This window comes from Lonchura striata, chromosome 13, assembly GCF_046129695.1.
Source record: "Lonchura striata isolate bLonStr1 chromosome 13, bLonStr1.mat, whole genome shotgun sequence".
Lineage (NCBI taxonomy): Eukaryota > Metazoa > Chordata > Aves > Passeriformes > Estrildidae > Lonchura > Lonchura striata.
The window spans coordinates 11,700,823-11,728,487 of NC_134615.1; the positions used below are offsets into that span (position 1 = coordinate 11,700,823).

The following is a 27,665-nucleotide window of genomic DNA, read 5'->3' on the forward strand; positions in this document are numbered from 1 at the left end:
GTAACCTCCTGAGGTATATGATCAAATGCTGTATCCTTAAAAGATGCTTCTTTGTAGGAAGTCCACTTGTAAAAGTGCAAAACTTTAGAAATATTTTTAAATTAATCATAAAGCACTAGTTTAGAATCTTACATGAATAAAAATGTATCTTCTTAAAACATGTTTTTTTTGATGCTGAAGGTGTAAATGGAGTCTTTAAACCTAACTGTTCTTTTGAGAAACTCCCTTCTATTCCAGGGCTCTTTTCCTCATTCATAATTTAAGCAGAGCTCACTATCTATAAACAGCACTTACTAGTGCAACAGTGGAAGTTGTTAAGTGGATAGAATAGCTCAGCATTCTATGACAGGCACACGGAAAAGGAGGTCGGTTAAAGAAGAACTACATTTGGCTTTTATTACATGAAATATTCAATTTCTTGGGAGTAAAAATATTTCAGAAGCGGGTATTGAAGCCAGACCGAAGCCTGACATCCGCGAGCCGGCTCTGGGCCCTGGGGGCCGCTGCGCCTCCCCTCCCGGGGACATTCCCCGCGGTGTCTCTGCCGCCTCCCGAGGAGCGTCTGTCGCGCCCCGCGTGCTGCCGCACCGGGCACAAACCCGGCGACTCCGGCTCAGGACGCGGAGCGGGGCGCGGCGGGCTCGGTCGGGGCGGAGCGGCGCCGAGCACGCAGCCCTCAGGCAGAGCCGCCCTCAGGCAGAGCCGCCCTCAGGCCGCGCCGCCCGCGCGGACCGGGGCGTGGCACGCGCACGACACGGGCGCGCACTGCCCGCCCCGCCGCTGGGGGCACGCGCGCGCCATCCAATCAGCGCCTCCGGTGTGCCAGAAGTCCCGCCCCTCCGCCCCGCGCGACCAATCAGCGCCCTGCAGGGGGCGTGTTCCGCCGTCCGCCCCCTCCCTGCGGCTCAGACAAGCGCGATGCGCTGGAAAACCCCGAATCCGCTGGTGAGTGGCGGCGCTTGCGGCCAATAGCGCTGCGCAGCGGTGGCGCGGGCGCGCTGTGATTGGCTGCGGGCGCGGCGGAGGGCCGAGGGGGCGGGCCCGCCGCGGCAGCAGGAGCGGGTGTGCGGCGCTCGCTGCGCGGCGGCGATGGGGCAGCGCGGAGCGGGCCGGGCCGGCGCGTCGGGCCCGTGAGGGCTCGGGGACGGACCCGCGGGCGGGCGGGAGGAGGTGAGGAGCGAGCGGCGCCGGGCGCGGCCGCGGGAGTCGCTCGGCGCCGTCGGGCAGGGGCGCGGCCGCCGGCTCGGGCCGCGCTCCGGCCGGGGTCGCGGGCGGTGCCGCCGCCGCTGCGGTGCTGCGGGGCCGGGCCCAGCGGCGGGGCCGCGCTAGGCCGGGGTGGCGGTGGCTCCGCTCTTGGCGGGCCCTGCCGGGCCTTTCCCTGCTTCAGCCTCGCCCCCCGAGCAGCGTCGGCCGCGCCTGAAGTGTTTGGGACTTTCCTTCCCCGTCCTGCGCGGAGCCGCCCGGGGAGCGGAGGTGATGCTCAGGTTTGGGCGGGGGCGAGGATCATTGTCCTCCGCAGCTGAGCCTTGCACGGAGCCCAGCGGGTCGCACGGACGTGCCTTGCCGTGAAACACTCTGTGAGGGAACCAGTGAAATATAATATTCGGTATCATTTCGGAATTTGAGCGCACATATTTCATTTTTTGGGCAGGCCTGGCCGCGAGGTGTCTGCAGAGCGGCTGTATTGGTAAATCTACTAACGCCACAGCATTCTGGCCTTTGGGAATGATTCCTCTTCTGCCTCTCACGGGGATTATTTGTATCAGATTTGTGACGCCGAACACAGCTGCAGGTGCATTTTCTTTTAAGAATCATGCTACCAGTATGAACATCTTTGTATTTCATTGTTTCCACCGGTGTTTTGAGAAACAGTTTCTGTTTCTTCACTCATAGCTTGTATAGCCGACATGTAATTCTGTACAATGAGCTGCAACTAAATTTCCTTGCTCCTAGTTTTAACCTTGCCATGAAAATTGTTTTGGGGCTGTTGAAGAACAGAACTTTGCATCTCAGCTGGTTTAATTATTTTTGGTATTAAAGTGTCAGTTTTTTAAAGAAACCGTATAGTTTATTTTAGCCTTTTTATTTTATACTCTGATTCAGAGCCATAGACGTGTGTTCATTCTGAAACCTGATAGCTGGTTTAAACTTCTTAATATAGTGCATCTAAGGCTCCTGCAGGGTAGAAACAGAGTTCTTGAATTTCAGAGCAAACTGTTATTCTGATGAGATGTCTCTGTAGTGACAACAGTGACTCATAACTGAGGAATAAAGGAAATTAGGGAAGCTTTGAAGTTAGGTAGCTTATGGCCTACCCCTGATAGTTTTAAAAATGTCTTTTTCTTCTGAAGTATGTAGTGTTGCAGTCATAATTGTGTTTTGCCTGTTTTTCCTGAAGTCTTTTGAGCATGAAAAAATTCGGGTAGTGGATGGAATAGAAGAGTGCAGCTGAACAGGCTCTGACACTTAAATTGTTCCTGTTGGTGTCAAGTGCTCTTGGGTTTGCACAAGTCCTGAAGCTGCTGGTGTGTTGTGTGGGGTGACTTTGTGGTAAGGATTAAGTTTCTTGGTTCCCAAGTTAATCATACAGTGGTCTAATAGTTTGTTCTGGTCATAGTCTGCTACGACTGTGCTGCTTGTTCAGCAAAGATTTTTCTTTACTCACAGAATTTAATGGGAAATGGCTCTAAGAATAATCCTAAAATCGGTGGTGTATGTAAATGTATTTTTGGTGCATTGCCAAAACTTAATGTCCTTTTAACAAGCTTTTCTGTGCTCTTAAAATACTAATTCATCACTTGTATTATTTTAAAAGAAGGGTATTTGGTTTTTAAAGCAGTATGGACAGTGGTTGTAGATAAGTTTTTAAAGGAAGGTATTTTTATGTAGTGATAATGAACTCTTTAATAAAGGAAAGCCTTTTGGTACTATAGCCAGGGAGTTTAGTAACATCTCTGGGTAATTAGGGCTTTGAAAGACAGACCACACACCACATAAAGTTATTACATAATCTAAGTGCAGCTGTTGACTGAATTCTTTACTACTAAACATGTGAAGATTCTATTGTTGAAGCAATGGACTTGCAAACAAGATGCATTTATTAAAAATATGTATGATAAATCTTATTTTTTAAAAAATCTATTAATCTTTTTTAAGCTGTTGAACAGACTTTCTCTTTTAATATATTATTTCCATTCATACTTATGAAAATTAAAAGTAATTATTTCTGTAAATGAAGTAGGAAAAATCAGGATCCCCATAATGTTGGAGATACTTGTTTGCAGTCTGCTGGAGATTGGGAAACTGTGGAATGGCTCAGAAGAAAAAGGAAAGTGAAGTGTGTTAGCTCTTGAAAGAACATAAATGGTTTTGAGAACAGAGAATGGAGCTATGCAAAACAAGACAGTTGGTTTTTTTTCCCATTGTGTGAAAAAATTAAAGGGAGAAAATTACTCAGAACTTGTATCCAACTCTTATTTTACTATCTGAGTAGACTTACAAACAACTAATGGTCATTTAATCATGTTTCCATGTGAGGCAGGAGGGGAGGAATCTTGCTGTGTTCTTCATCAGTTTCCACAAAAACTATTTGAGTCCCATGCTCACACCACTTTTTTTGTTAATCATTAACAAACATTAAAGTCCATTTATGTGTATCAGAGGAACGTGAAGAAGAATATTTTTTAACTTGGAAACCCATGGATGGTCTGTGAGACTTTCCTTCAGTGAGGTCTGGGCCTGCCTGGATCCTGCCCCTCAGGAGTTTCTTACCTGGCAGATGGAAGCTCCTTCAGGCACAGCACTGCTGCGAGCTGCTGCAGCAGTGTGGGGCTGTGGTGGTGACACTGACACCCACGTGTCACATCTGTGCATGGTACAAGAGCCTCACCAAGGCAGCACAGCAATCTGTGAGTTCCTAGGGACTGAAAGATGAGGCACTGCCCAGGTTTCAGGTTGTCTGTAGTTACTGCTTTTCTTTGGGGAAAGGGTTTTGTTAAATATTCTGTTTAAAAAGATGAGGGAAATAATTACAGGACTGCTGGATTTCATTGCTTTCCAATAGCTTCTGAAACTGGGTTCAGACAGGGTAGCAGAAATAGCAATAGATTTTGTGCTATTTGAATGCCATCAAAGAAAAGTTATGGAGCAATAGGATACCTAGGCACAAGGACAAAGATTATTTGCCTTTGGCTATAAATAGTCATTGAAATTGTCCTTTAACTGAATTAAACTGTGGCATCACATATTGGGAACAGGAACATTTACATGACAATTCATTCTGAACTTGTACACTGCCCTTTGCTGTCATCTTTAGAAGAAAAAATCTTGCTAAGGTACTGCAGATCTTTCTTCACGTATCCACTATGATCAAAACTATAGACACACATGCTCAAAGAAGTATTTTCAAATTGTTCTTTTTCACTTTATTCGTTGTGAACTGTACCTCCAAAGGTAATATTTAACTAAGGTGTTTTCTCCATGGTATTTTAATAACCATGATGTATTTCTTGCTTTGTTGAAGTGAATTATCTTTCTAGAATGATAAAAATAAGAGCCTCTGTTTTTTTCTGAGACCTGCATGTTGCAATGCCCACACAATTTGGTTTTCATGTATTGTGTATTACTGGAACTGTCCATTTCTATTAAAGAAATGGCTGTTACAAGTTATTAAAGTTCCCATTTTGTGCTGCTCTATTTTGTCAACACAATTTCCTGCTTCACTAAATCAAAATGTTATGCAGAATGACAGATGCAGTACACTTTGTTAGAAATAAGTAGTCACTAAGCATGGGAAAAGAGCTTTATAGTGGAAAGTTTCATTAAAATATTGTTTGTAAACTAGAGCAGGTTGTTTATTTATGTTCATTTGCACTTAGGTTTTTTATTTTTGCTTTCACTTTTGTGTTTTCTTTGTTTTCTGCATTTCATTACATGTTTTCCACAACCCTTTTTTTTTTCAAGGAACTAAAGAAGGAAATCAAATGCACTGCAGTAAGGAGCAGAAATGGGTAAATGGGTCTGTCCATGATCAGCAGTACAGTGGCTGTTCTGGGACTCTAGTTCAGCATTTTGCTGAACTCTGATCTCTATAAGGAATGAGTCTGGTCACAGATTTAAATTGTTTTACTTAAGGCTAGCTGTGCTTACCCAATTCAATTTTGTCTTTTTTTTTCTTTGCTTTTTATTCTAGGCTTCCTGCTCTGAATGCGTTTCTTTGCAAAATGAATATTGCATTGCTTCACAAAGATTGGACCCTCCAGTAGAATTTGGAAAGATCACTGCACATAAATCAAGAGCTTATTTTTCTTGAAGACTTCTGTTCAGCTTTCAAAGTTTTAATCACAATGAATTCAGGCTTATGGAGTCAAGAAAAAGCAGGTTCATCCTATTGGGAAGAGCGGATCTTTTACTTGCTTCTCCAAGAATGCAGTGTCATAGACAAGCAGACTCAAAAGCTCTTGAAAGTGCCCAAAGGTAGCATTGGGCAGTTTTTTCAAGACCGTTCTTCTGTGGCACACTCCAGAAATATTCCATGTAAAGGCAAGAAACTGCAGATTGGATTAAAGATTCTGGAACAACCTCATGCAATCTTGTTTGTGGATGAGAAGGATGTTATAGAAATAAATGAAAAACTAGCTGAGTTGCTTCTGGCTATTACTAACTGTGAGGAAAGATACAGTTTGTTTAAGAGCAAAAGCAGGTTAGCTAAAGGAGTCCAGATAGATATTGGCTCACCTGTTAGAGTACAGCTGAGATCAGGGGATGAGAAATATCCTGGAGTTGTTCGCTTCAGGGGACCCTTAATGCAAGAAAGGTCCCTAACAGGGATATACTTTGGAGTAGAGTTGCTGGTAAGTTACTTGCTAAGGGGTGGTATCAGATATAGTTTATGAGGTGAGTTAAATATGTCTTCAGGACAAAGAGGAAGTCCTAATTTTATTTTTTTTCCTAGAAGCCTATTACTCCTAAAATCCGTTACCTTCAGTGTTCTCATAACTGCTTTTATGTGAACATACCATATCACATCAGCCTTGTAATCTCCATGTTAAATGAGGCTTGATGTGTGTGGGTTTGCAGAAAGACTTGAACATAATCTGAGTCCTCTAGCCCAGAAGAATGTAATTCACAGAATCGTGGAATGGTTTGGCTTGGAAAAGACCTTAAATATCACCTAGTCCCGAACCCCTTGTTTAGGTCAGGGACACCTTCCACTAGACCAGGTTCCCCAGAGCTCCATCCATCCATCCTGGCCTTGAGCAATGTCATGGATGGGGCATCCACAACTTCTCTGGGCAAAAATATTTACAGCCCTCTCATGGTGAATATCTGACTCTCAGATTTCTGTTGAGTACTTTGTTTGCCCGTGTCAGGATACGGCCTGTAAATGCAGGGTTGGACTTTAGGGCTGCTGTTTTTGTAGATCTCTAGAAGTCCAATGGCAACTAGTTAAAATGGAGAACGTATCTGTTCTGTTCTCCTTGTGAGATATTTCTGCAAAATTAATGCCAACCATAAGCTATTGAAGAATTAGGTTCAGGAGAGTTCTTCTCTTGTTGTAGAAGTATATTTTTCAAAGTACTCCTTAAACTTTTCTTGAACTCTTTGTAATTCCCACTGAGAACCTCAAGGAATAAGAGGCCCAAGTGTTTCTGAAAATCATCTCACTTCATATGGCACTTAAGTGGAATTTTTGGATGCTTAGCATTATGTCTAGTATGAAGTAGTTTTGTCTTGATATGGCAGAAATTTGATGATTGAAGCAAAATTTGCACCTGAAGAAAACATGCTTCTCTGAGTGTAAAGGCTTCTGCCTGCAACTACTCTCTAATCTAGTGACATCTTGCTCTTTATTCCCTGAAGATAGACAGTTTGTCTGTTTGCCACAAATTCTGACAGCAGAATTCTCTAAATAACGATAGCGCATCAAACAAGTTCTTAGTGCAATTTATTATGGATTATGTTACTTCTTTTTTAGAAGTCTGTTTTTCACAAAAAAACAATAATTTGGTTTTTTATCTCTTTTTTCCTTTCTCTTCCTCCTCCAATACTTAGGAAGAAGGTCGTGGTCAGGGCTTTACTGATGGACAGTACCAAGGCAAGCAGCTTTTCAGATGTGATGAGGATTGTGGGGTTTTTGTTGCTTTGGACAAACTGGAGTTGGTGGAAGATGATGACAATGAACTGGAAAGTGACTATGCAGCTCCAGTTGACACAATGCAGGTAGAACTTCCTCCTCTGGAGATCAACTCCAGGGTTTCTCTGAAGATAGGAGAGAGTATAGAGTATGGCACAGTTATATTCTGTGATGTCTTACCAGGAAACGAAAGTTTAGGATACGTTGTTGGAGTGGACATGGTAAGAAAATAATCTGACTTTAATAACTTCTGCATGTGTGTTAGCTAGTGAATGACATGCACGTAGAAGAAGAAACATTATCCACAAGCTACTTCAGCGGAGGCTGACCTAAAATGGGAAATAAACACTGTGTTCAAAGATGCCCTTGGTGGTAATTGTTTCTTGGCATCAGGTAAATGGTGTCGTATTTGATGCTAAACAGTTCAGGTGAAATACTCTGCTTACACTGAGGAGCCTCCACTGAGCTACTTGCCATGTTAGGTGTCAGTCATGGAGTCAAGTGTTTGTCTTGTGAGACTGGCTTTGTTCTGCCTGTTAAAAAAGTAGGCTGGATGTATTTTTCTTTTTTTAGCCATTTTTAGAAGTTTTTTTTTTTTTCATGTAACTGTTTTGTTTGACTTTGTTCTACCTTAAAAGTGTGGGTTTCAAGGACAAAAGTTGATCTTTCAAGAAAATGTGAAGCTTGTAATGAAAAATTATTTCTAGCAACATTAATTTTTAAAAATGAACAGCTTTAAAATTTTTCATAGTTTAAGATTATTCTGGTTTTGTAGGTTAGATGCTTCCATTTTCTCGGTTGCATTAGCTGTTTCCTAAAAATGCAATGGAATTGCCCTAGCTTGTTCATCAATAATGTGTTTTAAAAGAAAGATGCTTGTTAAAGTAGGAGCTGTTTCTCCAGAGATAATGTTTTAAGCTTTTGCCTTTAAAGACTGTAGTGTTTGGCTATTCTAAATACAAAATTAGTCACAGGAAAAAGTAGATGTTGTCAAGTGTTTAATTTTCCTAGTTTTTATATTCTTAAAGACACATGTTTGTACTCAGTATGATGTAAATCTTCTTTTGGGATATGTGTAATGTGTTTTTCTATTTTTAGGATAATCCGATTGGAAACTGGGATGGAAGATATAATGGAATACAGCTGTGCAGTTTTGCAAGTGTTGAAAGCACACTTCTTTTGCATATCAATGATGTTATTCCAGGTATGCCCTGCTTTCTTAACCAGAAGGCAGACTTCGATAACATCTAGGACATCCTCCACCTAAGCACACTTACATGATTAAAACAATACTGCAGAATTAATTTCCTAAATTCACTTGAATTACCTTCTCTGTTATATTTCTCTTCAGTATTGCCCTCCTTTTGGTTAGTCTCACTAGTAGAAAAGCTTTAATACTGAACAAAATTCCTGTCAAATTGTATAGTATTTACAATACTATTCAGTGTGTAATCTTTATGAATATGTGAGTGTCTGTAGTGGGAATCTTTTCTATGGTCTGTTGTTCAATTTACTCCAGGGTTTCAAATATCTTGATCAGAAAGCTGTTCTTTCTGTGTTTGAAGGGTGTTGGCAGGATTATATATGCATTCTGGGAATAAATATTTGGAAATTCTTGTCAAGACTGGAAAAATTCACTGCAGTAATCCACTGAATAGTGTTAACTTGTAACAACTACAGGTCCCTGATTCTTTTTCTGAAGAAAGAAAAGTTTTTATGAGACTCTCATTTGAGCACTGTCTCTAGGCAGGCTCTAATGAGTCTGTAGTCTGTAATTGTTGCTCTCACACTTCAATTTGACTGACTTTTCTTATATCTGCCTCCTACTTGCTGGTTTAGTTGATATGCATGTTTTTGCATGAATTTTCTGCTCTTTGGAGAATTCACAGGGATGTCTCCATTTTTTGAAAAGAGCATTTATTGTAGATGTGTTTGTAGAAAAAAACTTCTTGTATCTGTTTCCATATAGAATGGAAACGTATACCTATGTTAAAGGATGTGAAGACAACCTATTTGATGTATTCAAGAGGTAATGGTAGACTTTGCAGTAAGCAATTGGTGATGTGATAAAAGCAGATTGTATACACATAAAATGTTGTTCATGTGCCAAACAAGGCACATGAACAACATTCTGCTCAGTGTTAAAGCTTGTGATGGCAGAGTTTTGTTTAGTTACATTTTGAGGTGAGCTTTGTGTAACACTGTGAAAACATAGCAAAGGGAAGCTAATACTCTTCATGTGTGATGTCTCAGAGACTGTGTCACAGGACAGGAGACCTCCCAAGCTTGCCTATACCTCAAGAAGTGGTGACAAAGGCTTGTTCAATCATAGTAAGCCAAAGGCTATAGGTAAGTATGGGAAGGGATTTTCTTTACTATTTTAAGATTACAAAATTTTGTTGCTTGCAAGAAAGTACTGTCTTTTCTATCAGTTGATGTATTATTTCAGTTATGTGTCAGGTTCACAGAATCAAGGTTGGCAGAGGCCTTTGAGATCATCAAGTCCAACTGTACTTAGAAGTTAAGTTTCTCTGGAGTATTAGTATAAATTTAATAATTATAGAGATGGTAGACAGTTAAAGTTAAGACTGCCCAAACTGCCTTCATTTTCATGAAGAAGAGTATGAGGTTTAGCAAAAATTCTACACAATATTACCTTAGTTGTCTAGTATTACCAGGTCAGGGCTGCATTCTGTTTCTCTGAAAGTGTTTATTGTTTTACAGAGCTAGTAACTTCAAAATTTTTAGCTCACGAACAGATCTACTTAATAGTGGCGGTATTAATTTAGCTGTGATTCAGAATATAAACTTCCTTGACTTTGTTTTTGTTCAGCTCTGAAAACCCTCCGGGGAAAAAAAAAAATCAAATTGAAAGAGAAGCAATTTATAATTTTTAAAATTGTTTTTTTAAGGCAGAAATCTAAATTCAGTGTCTTTTGATTTTACTAGTGGCTACATTGGATAGTAAAATACTAATGACAGTATATTCTGTAAATTGTCATTTTACCTGGCATTGGATGCTGGCAGAGATGATCTTCACTGTAGTAACTGTGATTATATGTTGACACAAGTTATAAATTTGGAACCGATCAGTAATTTATTTGCCTGCTGTGAAATTTTGGTACTTTAAAACCAACTGTATTGCAAATACCTTCTTATATCCATAATTTATAGTCATGAAAAATTTGTTTTTGAGAGGTATTTTCTGCCTTCTTTTCAGGCAGTGACTTGAGATTTCAGCTCAGAGTGTGTGCTGGTTTGGCGCAGACTTCTACCTTGTTGTGAGCTTAGAACTGTGTTAGCCTGTGTTTGCTCCTTCGTGGAAAGGCAGTTGTGTCTTCTTGAAAGTGTAGTAACAAATTTATACTAAGAAATAAGAGTGTAGGTGGCCTTTTGTAAACAGAGATTAATGTCTTCAATAAAATATGTTGTTTTCCAGGATCTACCTCTGAACCTGGAAATAGAAGCAGATCTGAAGTGTTCTACACATTAAATGGCTCATCAGTTGACTCTCAGCCTCAAACAAAAACAAAATCCCCATGGTATATTGATGAAGGTAAAGAGAGAGGATAGTTTTTTATATATTTATTAAAAAAACCCACAAAATAAAACTAGAGTTTATTATGTTCTTTAAATAAAACAAGGATGAGATTAAGTGTAAAACAGTTGGACTGTGTTGGCATAGTGGAATACATAGTACATATAAAAAGCATCTTGAAACCCCTGTGAAAATGTACTCTGTCTTGGTGTGACCTGTGGTTTTCTCCTGCATGTAGGAGATTATGTTCTTGGCAATTCATGTGCAGGTCTGTGGGAATGCACGTCTCACAGGAAAAATAAAAGCTGAGGCTGGGATGGAAGACATGAAGTATTCCTTGTAGCTAAGTGTACACAGTAATTGTATTTTGCCTGTCTTTGTAGCTGTATTACAGATCCGAGGGAACTGTAATATTCTGTGCCAGCTAATCAGTCTGAAAGTGGGAGCAGGGAAATTATCTGAGGTTTTTCTGTGTTTTTAAAAAGTAATTTCTGTAAAATCTCTCTTTTTGTTTTTTAAAGTATGAGTGCACATACTTGAAGGATCAATATATCTTGATTTGCTTCCAAACCTATATTTTTTTTCCTAAAAAAAAAAGTGTGGCTAACTGGCCTAATGACTGAAGGGGTAAATACTAAACTGTTAAGGTACTCCAGAAACCTGTAGCAGCAGTAGCCCCTGAATTCTTTGAACCACAAGAGAAAATGTATTAAAATTGTTCTTAGTTCTGTAACAGATGTCTTTTTTTTTAATGTTTCTAAGACATTAACTTCATTTAATGAAATAGCATGGTGAAGATGGAGAGGCTTTTGTTCTGCAAATACCAATTGTGTACTAGAGACCCTTCCAGCTCAGGGTATTCTATAACTATGTAGAGAGATGAGAGAAGACACAGAGTGCTTGTGCTGGTCCATGTGGTTGTGATCTCTTTTATCAGGCACTGCATTGCTAATGACATGTTTAAGTCCTTGATGCTCTATAGACACGGATAGATATCTGTTTTAGAGCCAAAGTATGTTGTGATAGAGTCAGTGAAATAAGCACTTTTCCATTTGCAAATCGTATCTGCAAGCAATTATTTATGCCTTTATAAGCTGTGAACCAAATGATTTCCTCAGCCACAGTGACCAGTGAGCTCCTTCTAGTTTTGCCCCCTACAGTCATAATCCTTGGGGCTCTTAACTCATGTTCAAAGAAGAAGCTTCATGTGATGATGAAAAGATTGAAATCCAAACCTTCCTGTAGTTTCTAATATCTTTCTCTGTGCTGTTAATTTTTGTTGCTGTGGTAAAAGTGGTGGGACTGCAGCAGTGTCTGCTCAGTCAGTTCTGTTTCTCCAGTGTTGCCAAGTGACAAAAGTCTTCCTAAATGTCCCCAGCTGTTAGTGCTTTCCACCTGTTACATCAGATGTTGCTGGTTTGAGAACCAAATATTTTTTTTTAATACAAGGGAAAAAAACCCCAACACTTACTAACATCTTGGTTTTGATTTTAACAGCTGCTGAAGACCCTTCAAAGTCACTTACTGATTCATCTCCTGGATTTGGACATTCTTCACCACCACTGCAGCCACCTTTAACAAATTCTGTGTCTACAGAAAACAGATTTCACTCCCTCCCCTTTAGCTTGACAAAAACAACAAGTACTAATGGTACTATTGGACATAGTCCTCTCTCTTTATCTGTTCAGTCTGTCATGGGTGATGTGAATACTACAGCTACCCAGGAGAGTCCATCAACAGCAAGCCCAATTGGAAACTCACATGGTCTTGAAGCAGGTTCCTTGGCTGAAGTTAAAGAAAATCCTCCTTTCTATGGAGTAATCCGCTGGATTGGCCAGCCCCCTGGAGTAAATGAAGTATTAGCAGGACTGGAACTGGTAACTATAAATTCTAGTTTGCATTAATGTTAATTACTAGTTTTGTTTCTCAGAGCTGGTGCCTGTATACACTGCAAAAGCAGCCAATCTGGGGGATTTGCCCAAACAGGTTGCCAAGTGATTTCCTTAGTGCTAAGTTCTTTGATAAGCTCTGATTTTTATGGCTGCCTTATACCTTACCCTGTTAGTAGGCTCTGGGATGTGTTTGTATCACAGTGGGCAGAGGATTTTGTTGGACTGATCAATTCCTTGCTTTAGAGGAGTGTCTTTAGTGTTTGCTTACATTATGGAGACTGTAATTGAAAAATGAAATCTAAAGCTCCTTTAAGTGGAAATTTATATAAAATTCTCTAGCTGTAGTAGTCTTTGTTGAATATAATTGTTTGTTGTTTGCATATCAGCAAACAGGCAGTGTGATGACTGTCAGAGCTGTAAGGCTGGTTTTGATAATTGACAGTAGTGATATTGTTGATTTGACAGCCATGTGTTTTATGTGTTTCTGTGGGCCCTTTGTAAAAAAAACCCACAGTTGCTTCAAACATGAATTGCTGTTGTATACTGACATCACCTCTGTGGCAGCTGCTGCCAAGGTTGTGATGGGGTATTGGTTAAATTAACAGTTAGGAAGATGGGGTTCTTTATTTTGGGACAATATTCAATAAAATATTACATAAAGCAGTGTAAAATTATGTAAAACACAAGCAAAATATGTGAGAATGTGACTGGAATTCCAGCTGTTACAAAGAAGTTCTGATCCTTGTGGGTGTTTTGGGTGAAGTTGAAGCCATAACATATCACAGGCATTCTGAGCCTCCTCCTTGGGTTGTCATGCATTAATCTGGGTGTCACTTGTGCATTTCTGCATTAAAGCCTAGCTGTTGTTACTAAGCAGCCAATGTATCTTAAATCCTTTTCTCAAAGATAATAGCTTGTTGGTGTTCACTCCTAGCTTGTGTTGTCTCTCCTTGATGTACACTTTCTGTGTTTTGAACAAGGCGTTTTTCTTGTGCAGCCAAATCACACTGAAATTAATCATACTACCTCATGCTCAATGATTTTAATTAAGTGGTAACAAGTGCTCTTTCTAACTACAGAAAGAATCTAGACCAAGTTAAGTACACAGTCTTTCCTCCTACCTTCCCCATGCTGCTTCTGGTGGAATTTTTGTTTTATTTTAGATGTAGTAAAAGTTTAAGCATGAAGAAAGAAAGAAACATGCAAGTCTTAATTTTCTCAATCCAGTCAAACAACAGCTCAATTGAGGCTGTGGATACTGAATTGCAGAAACAAGTGTGTATCATGCTTCAGAGTAGCAGAAGGGTGACTTATGGGTAGATACTTTATCAAATGTCCTACTGCAGAATTGTAGAAATAAGAAAAACTGAATTCTCACTTCAATTTACAGGAAGATGAATGTGCAGGCTGCACGGACGGGACATTTAAAGGAACTCGATACTTCACGTGTGCTCCAAAGAAAGCTCTTTTTGTTAAACTCAAAAGCTGCAGGCCAGACTCCAGGTTTGCCTCGCTCCAGCCTGTTTCCAACCAGATCGAGCGCTGCAACTCTCTAGGTACTGACTTTCTGCTTATTTCTTGTTTATCAGCTGGGAACTGGCCAGGGCTTTGCTTTCATTCATTCCTGCAATAACTTCTTTTATTGAGCACTTGGAAAGCTGCACAGGTATTACTTAATTGAGATTAATAAATAGCAGATCAGGCTGTACAGAATACAGTGATTCTTAATTATTCTTTTATGCTTTTAAACAAGAAAATGTTCATATATTTAAAGGAATGTCATAAAATTATGGGAATTTTTTATGCTGTACATTTCTTTCTTTAGAAGTTGTAAAACTATCTTGCTGGAAATATGATTGCATTAACAGAAATAAAGGCAGTTATTTTTCTATAATCTATAACATCAACTTATTTGAGTGTCTAAATATTAACAAAGAAATGCATGTATTTTTATGATGGAAGTTAGTGGTGAAAAACTTAATTGTTTCTGTAATTTTAAGTATTTTAGATTTCTTGGGTCATTTTGTATTGTCTGGGACAGCAGCAAAGAAAAGTGTCTGATACTTGTAAGATAGTGGGAACTGGGCATTTGTAATGAAAAAAGAGCTTAATTCCTGCCGGATAAAATTAATTCAGTGCTGCAGGCTTTCGGAAGCACTCTAGTGTGGAATGTAAGGCCTTGTTCCCTGTCTGGAAGACAGTGAGTCTCAGCTATAATAAAATGCTATTCTAGTCCAGAGAAGGCAGCAACTTAACTATAGAATATTACTAGGAAAATCTCAAGGGGGATAAAATTTGAGGCTTTAAAGTGTCTTTTGAAAAAAAAAATTTCAGCCTTTGGAGGTTACCTAAGTGAAGTGGTAGAAGAAAACACTCCTCCAAAAATGGAAAAAGAAGGTTTAGAGACAATGATTGGAAAGAAGAAAGGTATCCAGGGTCATTACAACTCCTGTTACTTAGACTCCACCTTATTCTGGTAAGTTCATAATTTGTATAGTGGCATCCCTTGGTAGAAATGGAGAGCATGTGTTCTTTGCTTGAGTGACTGTGTGTGTGTATTCCTGTGCAGCTCCCAGTGTCCTGTGCTGCAGTCCCTGTGCTCTCCCAGTGCAAGCAGTGAAGTGCTGGTTGTGTCCAAACTGGGCTGGCCCTTATGGCTGTGCTTGTTTAGATGGAGGAATGGCTGAAGGATAAGGAGAACACAGGCCCAGGGGGTGGAGAGAGGGAGGGAAATGCCTCTTGCAGCTTCTTTGCAGAATCCTGCCTGGGCAGCTGGTTCTGTACTTTGCTGCAGAAAGGATACTGGGTTGGAGTGGACTTTGCTATTTAGTGTAGCTGTGTCCCCTGTCCATAATTGCCTCTTTTTGAGTTTGTTTAGTTCTTTAATTTTTCTGTGACTTTGCTTGGGTTGTCTTATGTTGCTCAGGCATCTGAATAGTCAAAACAACCTTCCTTTTCCTTTTTTCTTTGTAGCCTGTTTTCTTTTAGCTCTGTTTTGGACACTGTGCTACTCAGACCTAAAGAAATGAATGATGTAGAGTATTATAGTGAGACTCAGGAGCTGCTGCGGACAGAGATTGTGAATCCTCTGAGAATGTAAGTAAAGACAAAAACTGGTCTCTAGTCTAGCATGAATTAGAGAGATCCTGCAGTGTTTGCATTCCTTCTGCAAATCTGAGAATTTTGGCTATCTGCTGCTACTCAGTGTATTTTTTAAAGTATTTTTACTTTTTCTTCATAGCAAATTTAATCAGTGATAACTTGAAAGAGTTAGTCATTGTTTGGTGAGAAATATTTTCACTACTTTCTTACTTGCAAATGGATCAGCACGAAGCTATTGTAAAAATTGTACAAGTGTGATTACTAAAGTACTCATAAATACAGGTTGTGTTTGTTCACAGCATTCATCTTTACATGTCTTTAATACTATTGTACTTGACAAGAAAATGATTTGAGTTATATGGAGTTTCACAATTTGATAGATTTAGCAGGGCTTTAGAAGTTTGATTACTTTTTACATGTGGTCTGCAAGTGGCCAAAAGCTTTTATTAAAAAAAGTTAATATGACCTTTGTAATTTCCCAGGCACAATGAGCAAAGGAGCTGCAACAAAAATCTCAATGAAAAGTTGTTGTTCTTAGGCTTAATTTTTAAAAAACATGTGAATAATATAGTTGTTGTTCCAAAATTCTATGGGCTGTCACTGAACAATTTCTGACAAAGTTTTTATTTTGATAAATTAAAATGTTGGCCCCTGAAGTCTTGTTCTTGTCAGGGAGTGTGTCCTTGGCCTGGTGTGTTCCAGGGTCTGTGGAGCAGGTAGGATAGCAGGATGCACACTGAGTAGCAGAAATCTCAGGTACCTGAGGTGGCTGAATGTCTTACCGTCCTTTGATCATGGTTAAGAACTTTAGGGGAAAAGATTGAATTCTCAAAGCCTCAGCTTCTTAGGTCAGCAATACAGCTCTGTGTCTTTTTTCTCAAATGTTGAAATTTTTTTTTGTTAACAACTCCTACAGTGTTGTTATTATGTGACATTCTGAAATTATGTGTTGAGCTGTGCAAATTAGAGTGAAAAAAAATCAAAATTAATTAACTGTCAAGTCCAAAAATAGTTATCCTGGTAAGTTGATAATTAAAACTGTTCTTAAAAGTTGTAAAAGAACATTGAGCACTGCATTAAATTTATGCTACATTAAGAAAACTGGGAGTCAGATTAAATATAAGAAATCAGTATATAGTTTTGAAGAAATACTGTATGCAATTAAGGAAGGACTTGAGAGCCTGTATTTCACTTTTTAAGTGATTGGTTTTGCCCTTTTTTTAACTTCTCTGATTTGTTCAAAAACTAGCTAATAGCTTATTAAACCCATTTATTGTAGATATGGATATGTATGTGCTACAAAAATAATGAAACTGAGGAAAATACTTGAAAAAGTTGAAGCTGCATCAGGATTCACTTCAGAGGAAAAAGGTAATGGGGGAAGTTTGCTTTTCTTTGAGATTTACAAGAATCTAATAAGAAGGAACTGAGGAACTTTGCTACATAATTACAGCAGAACAAAACACCAAATACTTTCCTGTGGCAGTAGTGTCTCGAGCAGAGATCTGAGTGACCATTGGCTGCTAGAAAGGTCTTTTCTGCTTCCTTGGAACCCCAGCTCAACAATTTGTAAGGAACTCCCCAGCTGAACAATTTCTGGAGTCTTCCACTGCCTGGATTTCTTTTAGTGCCTTCCTGTGCCCTTGGAACTCCCTTCCAGCAATTAGTGGAGAAGACTGATAAGGCAAGGGAGTGTTTGTCCTCTTTCAGATTGTCACTTTGACCCCTGAGGCATAAACTTCTTCACTACAACATTTGTTACAATGGTTATGTAGTATTTTAAGAAATAAAATGTTCAAATCATGTTAGAAAAATCAGTTCCCAACTTTTTGATTTTATGTAACTGTTTTGCTTTTATTCAAGAGAATACTACTTTCTTTGTAAATACTGAATGTTGGAACCAGTATTGACTGCATTTAGTGGCAGGGAGAGAAATATACCAGCAAACTGTGGTGGGGAAGAGCAGCCCCCTGGAAAGTGCTGTTGGCTGCATTCTTGGTTAGAGAACTAGGTCTCTAATTTGGATGAACTTGGGACTTGGGTTTTGTGTTACTGTCACTGCTCCTCACTGGCTCTCTGCAGGTTGTTTCCTTTTGAAAGCTTTTATTTCTCCTGGAAAAGTTGTGTGGTGCTAAATGATTCTTCTGAAATACAGAACATCTTTTTTAACTTTACTGGAAAGCTTTGTTACCCTGTTGAGCCTGTATCTTTTATTAGGACCATTTAACCCTAAAAGAATAAATAGAGGATTGTCATGAAAATATTCATAGCTTGTCATAATCTTATTGGGGTAATAAAGCTGTAAAACTTAACTGTTGTGTTTTTCCTATGAAAATTTTTAAAACATTCACTTTCAATAAGTCTTGAATAATGTATCTGGTTTTGCATGCTAACAAAACCTTTTGTCTCTCCTGCCTCCAGATCCAGAAGAATTTTTGAATATTTTATTTCACCATATTCTGAGAGTTGAGCCACTGTTGAAAATAAGGTGAATCTTATTTCTTTGGCCTTCAAGGGCTTCATTGTATCTGTGCTGTACAGAAAGCAAACCTTCCATCATTCAGCTTTCAGCAGCAAAGTTTGTGCACTTACCTGAAACTCCTCAAGGGCAATTCAGAAGTCTCCTTTGTTCTTAGTAGTGGTAACACTGAGCGTCGTGCTTTTAGAATCCTCTCAACACCCAAATACTCTAAAAAGCAACATTGACTTAAATGCTGCTGGGATGGGAGTTGGTTACAGTTTATAGCAAATTTGATGAAAGTTCCCAGGAACTTTTGATGGTGAGATGAAACAGCTCCAATATAATGGGTTTTTTTGCTGTTAGATGCTAGTCAGTCCTGTATGTTTTTTCTCTATAGTAGCAAAAACTATTTCTTCAACCTGAGCATCATCCTTGATATCCTTTCTTTTGTACTTCCAGAGGAAATTGAATTACTCATCTGAAGATCTCCTCCCAGATATATCAGTTATGTTTATTTAACAGAAACACTCTCTGAAAACATTGGTACTTGATGCTTTACTATGTTTTGGACATCTGACCTCAAAACATACTTAAATTGGTAGCTTAATCCTGTGTCCCTCTTCCCAGCTGTACAAGATGTATTGTGGTTTTGTGGCTCTTGTTTTTTGAAGAGGATAATTGGTTTGTGTTAGGAATGTGTGTAATGGAGAGGGGTTTTTCCCTTTTTTTTTCTTTTGGTGAGTATAAAGAAGTTTCTCCAGACTGTTTCCTATGGCTTGCATTGGCAGTTTATGTGGTAATCTGCCTCAGAGCTGGCTTAGGTGTGGAAGGAGTCTTAACAATTACAGCTGGACAGTCTTGAATTTGGATTATCCTTTTGGAGAGTTCTCTGCTAACTGTAGAGCAAGTCTAGCAGCATTAGCCATCTGTGTGAGACTTCCACTGCAGGAAGCAGTGTAAATATTGCCCTGATTTAGAGGAAATGTTTCATTAAACCAATCATACTGGAGATAATTAGTGTTGTTTCATTTGATATTTTATTCCTGAAACTCCTAATTGTCTCTCCAATGAAAGCTGCTTTATTCTCTTGGAGTTTTTGATGCAGATGCTTAGTTGGTAGTTCAGCCATGCATACGTATATGTTTTTAAAACATGCTCTGAAACTCACACTGATTTTCTTTCTTTAAATTTTTCCATAATCAATTCAAACTTAATACTTGTCTGCCTGGCACTTTGTTGTTGGGGGCAGGGGGCTGGGCTTTGTCAGGCTTTGTTGTTTATTTGTGGTTTTTTTAAAAGCACAATATATTTCAATGCAGAGAGGATGTCTTGTTGACTATTTTAGTGCAGGTGTTATTTTCCTAGAAGATACAGTTATCATTACAGTAGAGCTTCAGAATCTGTTTTTTGTTTTTTCTTTAAAACTGTTTTTAGATCAGCAGGTCAGAAAGTACAAGACTGTTATTTCTATCAGATTTTTATGGACAAAAATGAGAAAGTTGGAGTCCCAACAATTCAGCAGTTACTGGAGTGGTCATTCATCAACAGCAACTTGAAGTTTGCAGAGGTTGGTGACAGCTGTTGCCTTGTTAGAAGTGATCATAGCTAAATACCTGTCCATTCAGCAGCGGGAGAAAAGTAGGATTTGGTGCAAAAACATGCAGATATGTTGGAAATGAGAATATTGTGTCAGTGATCCAGGATGCCTACATAGCAAAAACATTTTAAGGTTCACTTAATGAGATGGGTTCTTTGGTTAAACAGATCAAAGTGATTTAGATGAATTACTTAAAAGAAAACTTCTTAGCTGCTGCCATGGAGTTGTTTTAAGGACTAATACTTTGAGATACCTCTGTCAGTGGGCTGTGAGTTTAACAAACATGAATATATTTATAGCATTAGAAGAATGTCTACAAAGTTAGATAATGATTTATCTTAAGTTCATTACATTCTATTCTGGCATTTTATCTAGGCACCCTCTTGCCTGATTATCCAGATGCCCCGGTTTGGAAAAGACTTCAAAATGTTCAATAAAATTTTTCCATCCTTGGAATTAAATATAACAGACTTACTTGAAGACAGTAAGTATATAACATTGCACTGTATAATGAAAGATAATTGCTGAGAGTGACTAAGTAGTCCTGATAGTGAAAGTAGTCCTGATTGTTTGGGTGGGTTTGTTGGGTTTTTTTCTGTTATACATTTACCAAGATAGTGTGAGATACTCAGGCTGAGGAGAAATGAAATTTACTGTGTAGAAGGTTTTTTTCCCCCTCATGCCAATTAGAAGTTCAAATTCAGAAGAATATATAGAATACAAGTTTTTTTTTGTTATTTAAGTCTTGAGTACCTGTACAACTGAATTTATTTCAGGACTGTTTTAAAGTTATTAGCAAGTTATTCAAGTTATTAGCAGCAAAGTAGTTAATATGGCTGTGCATTATTTCATTAGACTAGAAAGGGAGCCTGAGATGAGGATGTGCACCTGTCATATATTGTGGTTGTCCTTCTTTTAGCCATAATTATATCACTTCTTTCTGTGACCTACAGTTTCTGACATTGGTCATCCAGTGAATTTTTCATTGCATTATCCTAAGGAAGGACACCTGGTTTTAAATTTGAGATAAGAATTAATAAAACTGCCAAAATTCCTTAGCATAATAATATCTGAAGTTGCTATGGCCTTTCCTCTCACTGTCTTGGTCATCAGCTTATGCTTTTTTTCTGCTGGTGTTGACAGCTGTAGGAGCTAAGACCACTATGATGAGAGAGAGCTAACATGATTTAAAAGCCCTTTTTTGCTTGTTCATACACTTGATTTTTATAATCTTGTTTTGCCACTTACCAATGTATATGTTTTTCTCTTAATCCACATTGCACCAAAGAGAATTTATTAAATAGAGTAGTACATTTCTCTTTGATTAGCAATCTTATTTTTACTTTTTTAAATGTAGTGTCATTCTCCATTTAAAGTAATAGTTCTCCTTCATTTTCATATTCCTTTTGTTAAAAATCAAAGCCTCCCCAGCCTGGAGACTAATACCTTTGTTGCCACTGCAGCTCCCAGGCAGTGCCGTATCTGCAGAGGGCTCGCTATGTACGAATGCAGGGAGTGTTATGAAGACACTGATATTTCTGCTGGCAAAATCAAGCAATTCTGCAAAACATGCAATACACAGGTAAGTGCTTGTTTTTGGTATTCATGTGGGTTTTACCCAAATGGTTAATGCTGTGGTAATTGAAAGAAAGGCAGAAGAGCATAGTGAGACTTAATCACTAGTGCTAGTGTAGCTGCCACCCACCAAGTAAAGTGTCTCCTTTGGTGTCAGATCAGGAACTCCTGCAGTGTGTTTTATCAGCATGGCAACTGCCAAATCCAGACCTGGACACAGTGGAGAAGTAGTAACCATGTGTTTTAAATTGAATTTTATGTTCATGCTGCCTTGAACTAGAGTTGATAAATTAATGACAAAAATGCTATGTTTTGCTGTTTGGCAATTACATGAAGATGTCAGTCATGGCTTGTTTTCAAACCTGAGCATAGTAGATAACTGTTGCATTAACCTGACCTCCCTTCTAACCTTAGATTTGAATTTTCTGGGCAATATTGAACTACACTAGTGGGGAAAAAATAGAAGAAATGTTTAGTCAGCTGCTGTTATTGCAGTTCCTTCTCTAACACCGTTAATCTTCTGTTCAGCAGTAATGTCCTTTTTAGCTTTGTCTGCCACTGAAACAAATAATCGTAACAGGGTGTTTTTTCTTTTCTGAAATATCACTTCAATTGTAGGTTCATCTTCACCCCAAGAGACAGAGTCATAAATTCAATCCATTGTCGCTTCCGAAGGACCTGCCAGACTGGGACTGGCGGCACGGCTGCATCCCCTCGCAGAAGATGGAGCTGTTTGCAGTGCTGTGCATCGAGACCAGCCACTACGTGGCCTTCGTCAAGTACGGCAGGGACGACTCAGCCTGGCTCTTCTTCGACAGCATGGCAGATCGGGATGGTAACCTCTCTTTACTTTCTCTTATGTTTTTGTATGTGTAGTTTAGATTTCAGTGACCATTTCCTAAAGTGTGGGGTTATTAGTGTAGTTTAACTTGATGTACTCGATGCTGGAATACTGATCTTGGCTCAGCCTGACCTTAGCACATTGATTTCATGGCAGCTGCTGATTTGTGTATTCTGAATTTCACCTCAGTTGGATACCTTAGTAATTAGATGCTACAGAAGTAACTGCAGAAGTTTCCTAGTAGGACTCCCTATACATTTTTCTATGCTTTGCAAATTAGGCAGAGACAATTTTATATAATCAACTGCAGGAATATACTTTCCATTTATATTTAACTTGATGTACGTGATTATCAGCATAATTTAACAAATTATCAACAAATATTTTTATTACTTTTTCTTAAATGACTTACAGTAGCTGCCTTCAGAATAAAGGGAGTAGTCACATTACAACATCTCTGCTATTCCTTTGAATCCCTTTAGAGTTATCAGTGGAAAAATGTTACCCTGTAATAGCACAAATGTCAGTAAAACAAATGTTTTCTCAGATGCTGCTTTTTAGACAGATCCTGTTTAAATGTGGACTCTAATTCTGGTGCCTAAAAACAGTAATAGATGAAGTGTCAGACACATAGTAACAGTTTTTACATGAAGTATTCTTGAGCCCCTCTGTTACCGTGTGAGTTGGCAGGGAAAGAAGAGTCTTGCCTCCTGTTGAAAATGAAACTCCTACAGAAGTAAAGTCACTTTCTTAGAACAGCCAGAAGACAATCAAGCTTCATTTCAGAGTGCTTGAAATACATATGATGTTTGTAAAGAACCACTTTATTTCAGGAATTTAGATCACATGAAATGTTGGAAATACCTCCTGCTGATCTTTGTGGGGGGTTTACTATTGCAAATATTTTTCTTCAGCTTTTCTTCATAAGCTAAAAATCTCTGCTGGGAACAGCGGGATGTTCATACTTGTGTTGTTTGAATTTGCTTATTTTTATGAAAATGGCCAGGAGCAAATCATGCCTTAGTCTTGCAAGTCAGGTACAGGCATGGTTTGTAAATTCATCAGCTCTTACCAGTTGTCATTTTATTAACAAATTCAGTGCATGTGAGGTGGTTTATGTATTCAGGTCACTTTCCTAGTCACACAGAATTTTTAGAGTTAATGAAAACCCAAGGTTCTCCCTGGTTTTGTGTGGTGTTTGTGTGGGTGTGGTTTGCTGGTAAACACTACAGGATATTCTCATTCTAACAGTGATTTCTTGAACAATACACTTCTCATAGGTGTTTACCCTGCAGCAGTCCAGTGTGGCATATTTAAGTTTTTTAGAATGTGTTTTCAAAAATTGGTGATGCTGTCATAATGAAAGTATATTATGAAGAGCAGATATATGTAGATATTCTCCTAATCTGTTTCTCCTTCTTTATTAATGGTTTAAAAGGAGGTCAGAATGGCTTTAACATTCCACAAGTTACCCCATGTCCAGAAGTTGGTGAATACCTGAAGATGTCTCTAGAAGAATTGCACTCACTGGATTCCAGGAAAATCCAAGGCTGTGCACGAAGACTGCTTTGTGATGCTTACATGTGCATGTATCAAAGTCCAACAATGAGTTTATACAAATGAACCAGGATCTCTGCAGAACTGAGGAGACAATAAAGAGTCACCCACTCTTGGATTTGCTGCAGTTTTTGGTAGTTCAATGCAACCGTTGCTGGCAATGGAAGAAGTTGACTCTGACATCAGGAGGATTTACTGTTCCAAAAACTACATATGGAGTTCTGTCACTGAAGTATTTAAGCATTTTGCACTCTAGGAAGTGTGCTTGTGTGTGTTTGTTTTATAAACAAAGTTAAGTTACTAAAACTTAAAAGCTTTAAGTGCATTGATGGTACACAGGCTTTTTAAATATTCAAGGTGGAATTATATCAGGAGACATCTCCTTAGTCCATTGGGAATGTAAGGATACAGTATTCTAGTTCAGTGCATTTCTGTGGATGGGGATAATGATTCTTATGTGTTTCTCTACCCCCACCCTGTCTCCTCATTCTTGATCTTTTTAACACCGTAGATTATCTCTAAAAGAAAGAATTACTTCAGTTTGTATAAGATAAATTTTAGACTGGTGATTGCATATTACATCCTCTTATCTACTACATTATTTTCAGTTCCAAAAGTTAACATTCATTTAAAGATCTGAATCCCTGTCTTGCAAAAATCAAGCACACAGAGTTGCTGTGTTGTTAACTTGCAACTTTTGGAGGGGAAAGAGAGGAAAAGAAGAGGGTATTAAGGGGAAGCATAATTGCTAAAATATAAAATTAGCATGAAAGTTAACAAGTGTCTTTTTCTAAGTGTCTATTTTTAAAGAAACAAAGCAGTCTGGAACAGAACAGTAACTGTACACAAATTATTCCAGGACAAAACAATAAAATTGTAGATTGCCTCAGGGAATGTTACTGAAGTGAATTCTAGTCTTTGGTAAATAAAACTGAATTTTCTACAGTACATTAAGCTACTGCCTGGGAATGTTACACATCTGACTCTTCATTTCAGGATTAGTAATATTAAAAAGAGAATATTAAAAATCTCTGCCTGGAAAGATGAAACTCTAAATAAAAGTAGATTAGAGTTCTACTGTATACCAAGTACCTGATGAAAACTAACTTGAAAAGCTGCAAAACCTGTGTTTATGTAAAGTACTATATTTTGAAGTCTGTTGTTTCCTGTTTGCAATGACATGCTGTTGTTTTAGTTGCCTTTTAGATACTTCTGTCTACACTACTAGAAAACATGCAACTATATATATACAGTAACATCTGGTCATACAAATTGCATCTGTATGAACTGTACATTTTCAACTCTTAAACTGTTTTATATGGAAGCTTCCTTTTTGGGATCATGTCTATAGAAGGGAAGAGATAACAAAATGTAACAGTGTGTAAAAGCCACATGGAAAAAGGCACTGTTTTAAAGGCAGTGGAGACTGATCCCTTATTGTAGAAAGTGTGGTTATTTTGTTTTCCTTGGAAAACCTAGAATCTTTCTTTGGGTCGCACTCTACCATAGAGGGTAGTAGAGAGAGGTTTGAAAACTGCTTGAAGGGCTAATCTGTGAGAAGCAGGGGGTGCTGAGGGGATTGATCTGCTCCTTAGCCTTTGCATGAAGTGTGCTCTAACCTTTCACTCTCAAGAGCAACCCTTGCTTTGGCCTGGAAGAGTCTCCTGGCCTTCACATTCCCTTGCCTTATTTAACCAGTCTGTGCTCCTTGGCAAAATTCTCTTTTGTTTCAGTACAGAGCTCTTGACCTCTTTCTCTCCTGAAAAAATTTGGTGAGATTTTAGGTGATGGATTCTATAAACCAGGCCAGTTGTGTCCCAACCTGGAAGGAGGTCCAAGCAGTGACCCCTTTGAACAAGGAGCAAACACAGGCCCAAGCACAAACATGCAGACCAGTCTGAATGTCTGGATTCTTTCTCTTCCCTAGCCCTAGATTTATTTTTGGCTTTCCTGGTGCATTAATTTCCTATGTCTTCCACTGGTGTCATCTTTCCACCCCCTCCCAGCCTCATAATATATAATCACCTCTTCCTGCCTGAGCTTGGAGAACAGGCTTGGACCTACTATAGCCAGAGAAGAGAATTAGAATTGGCAGCCATATTCAGGTTTCCTAGGTGAATGATCTTGTAGCAAAATATCCACTCTTTCATACAGCTGGAAAGTATTCAGCTTTTCAGGATATATACTCGATTAAGCAGAAGTGAATTAATACACATGGGTGTAAATGAGCCTGGCTTCTTGCCTCCAAACTTCTGGCCTTTCAGTGGAAAAGGAAAAGAAGTATGGACTCTTCCTGTGGGACGCATAGGGAATATTCTTTACTGTGTACGCTTCCTGGTGACAAATACTGTGTTTGGAAAGGCAGGCAGTGCTTTACAGCCTGCCTTTTGTACTATAGATTATTGCAAAATGGTAAATAGTTTTGCAAGCACTGTATGATTTCATGGTTAGTTTGTTGCCCACTTAAGAGGGCAGAGATATCTTCTACAGCATGCAAAAAAAATTCGTTTTGGCAATCAAGGAGTCTTCTTTTAATTGAAAATGTATTGCTGTGTTCTGTACTGCACTGCATTGGAGGTGATCTGGCAATGTAAATGAAATGTTACAGAAACAACCCCAATTTTATTTCCTTTCTCAGAAACGAGTATACAAACAGTGAAGTGATTTCACTGTGAAAGGAAACTTGTAAAATAACTTACATGCAAGGGTAAAAAAGGTGGGGTTTCTGTGTGTTTTTTAGCCTTCAGCATATATTTGTAGGAGATTTGAATAAGCTATTTTGAAGCTTTCATTCTAAGCATCTACTGCTGTTAACTGTAATGCCCAAAGAGTCCAGTGACTAAGCATCCAACATTTATGTTGTTTAATGCATTTGGAAACCTCCCAATCAATTCTTTTATCTCTCTCTTTTTTTTTTTTAATATGGTGAATGTCCCTCCAGATGAATAGCACGTAGATCATTCTTCATGGTTTGGCTCATAAGTACTGCTAACAATGGCCTTAACCTGTGAGTAGGGAAATACATTGACAGCATGGTTCCTGACAGCCTGTAAAAATGTAAAGTTTTGTAGGGCAAACTTTTGTAACTGGGGAAAAAAACCTTCATCCCATGCAGCTTACCTGCTCTGCTAGATATTTTTAGAACTAGGAGTTCAAAATGGAACAAATCACTGTGCCACTAAATCCTTGCTTATTTTGAACGTAGAGGGTAAAGAGGAGGTATTAGCTAAAGGTGATGCCTTACAGATTTACTCAAGCAAAGAAAATCCTTCAAGAAAGCCCCAACCAAACCCACAGTAAGATACATCAGAAGGCTTGTCATGGGGCGGGGGAGATAATTGGAGGGGAAAAAATACAAAAGATATCTATGTTCAGTAAAGGTCTTTCTAATACGTGACACTGATTCTGTGCTCTTGAAAATTGTAGTACTGTGTTGTACTGAACAGCCTGTGAGAGTCCCATTTTAAGCAAGTACTGTGTGTAACAAGAATTGCTTTTGATCATAAATGGTTCATTTCAATGCACTTACTTTTCTCGTGCACTTTACACTCCACTGAGTAGCTGAGCGTGGTCCCCGTGATCCCTGACAATTGCCAGTTCCATACAGCACCAAGGCACCGCCGTGCTGCGTACCAGACTGGTGTGGTTTCCCAGCGGAGCTGGTGGAAAAAGCAGCTTCAAAGCTCTGTGTATTTTTACCACTGTAACAAAGCATGTTTTTATCTGTTCTTGATGTTTTGCTAAATAAACATCCCATGTTTTGTGCACAAGTAGTCTCTTAAGCTTACAAGGCTGTCTCCAAGAAGGCATAAGGGAAACAAACCATTGGATCAGGTTGTCCTCAACTAGCCTTAATTTATTTTTTTTTTCCAATGGTAGGGCTGAATGAGCTGCTGCTGGAAAGGAATGTACTATGTGCTCTTTCTGTATTAATATTAATTAAAAATATTATTCTTATGGCTCTATT

General features: G+C 38.9%; 1 protein-coding gene across 5 annotated transcripts; it reads left to right on the plus strand.

Moving 5' to 3' along the window:
- The first annotated feature begins 1,068 nt into the window (after positions 1–1,068).
- On the plus strand, positions 1,069–27,663 carry CYLD (CYLD lysine 63 deubiquitinase). Of its 5 annotated transcripts, none has more exons than XM_021554998.2 (18): positions 1,085–1,170; positions 1,652–1,792; positions 5,192–5,852; positions 7,054–7,356; positions 8,234–8,339; positions 9,389–9,484; positions 10,575–10,691; positions 12,171–12,550; positions 13,956–14,121; positions 14,900–15,041; positions 15,539–15,661; positions 16,947–17,038; positions 18,089–18,155; positions 19,563–19,695; positions 20,101–20,209; positions 21,189–21,307; positions 21,919–22,135; positions 23,580–27,663. In XM_021554998.2, exons 3-18 carry the CDS (start codon positions 5,346–5,348, stop codon positions 23,762–23,764), a joined length of 2,862 nt encoding a protein of 953 aa, XP_021410673.1. In that variant the 5' UTR covers positions 1,085–1,170; positions 1,652–1,792; positions 5,192–5,345; the 3' UTR covers positions 23,765–27,663. The 5 variants fall into 5 exon arrangements, with proteins under 5 accessions (XP_021410674.1, XP_021410673.1, XP_021410675.1 ...); XM_021555000.2 differs by having other exon boundaries at positions 7,054–7,221; XM_021554999.2 differs by lacking the exon at positions 1,652–1,792 and having other exon boundaries at positions 1,069–1,170.
- Positions 27,664–27,665: the final 2 nt, after the last annotated feature.

Coding starts and splice junctions, on each gene's coding strand:
- CYLD (XM_021554999.2), top strand. CDS start 5,346: ATGAATTCAGGCTTATGGAGTCAAGAAAAAGCAGGTTCATCCTATTGG. Junction 10,692..12,170: donor CCCATGGTATATTGATGAAG/GTAAAGAGAGAG, acceptor TGATTTTAACAG/CTGCTGAAGACCCTTCAAAG. Junction 17,039..18,088: donor ATTCACTTCAGAGGAAAAAG/GTAATGGGGGAA, acceptor TCCTGCCTCCAG/ATCCAGAAGAATTTTTGAAT.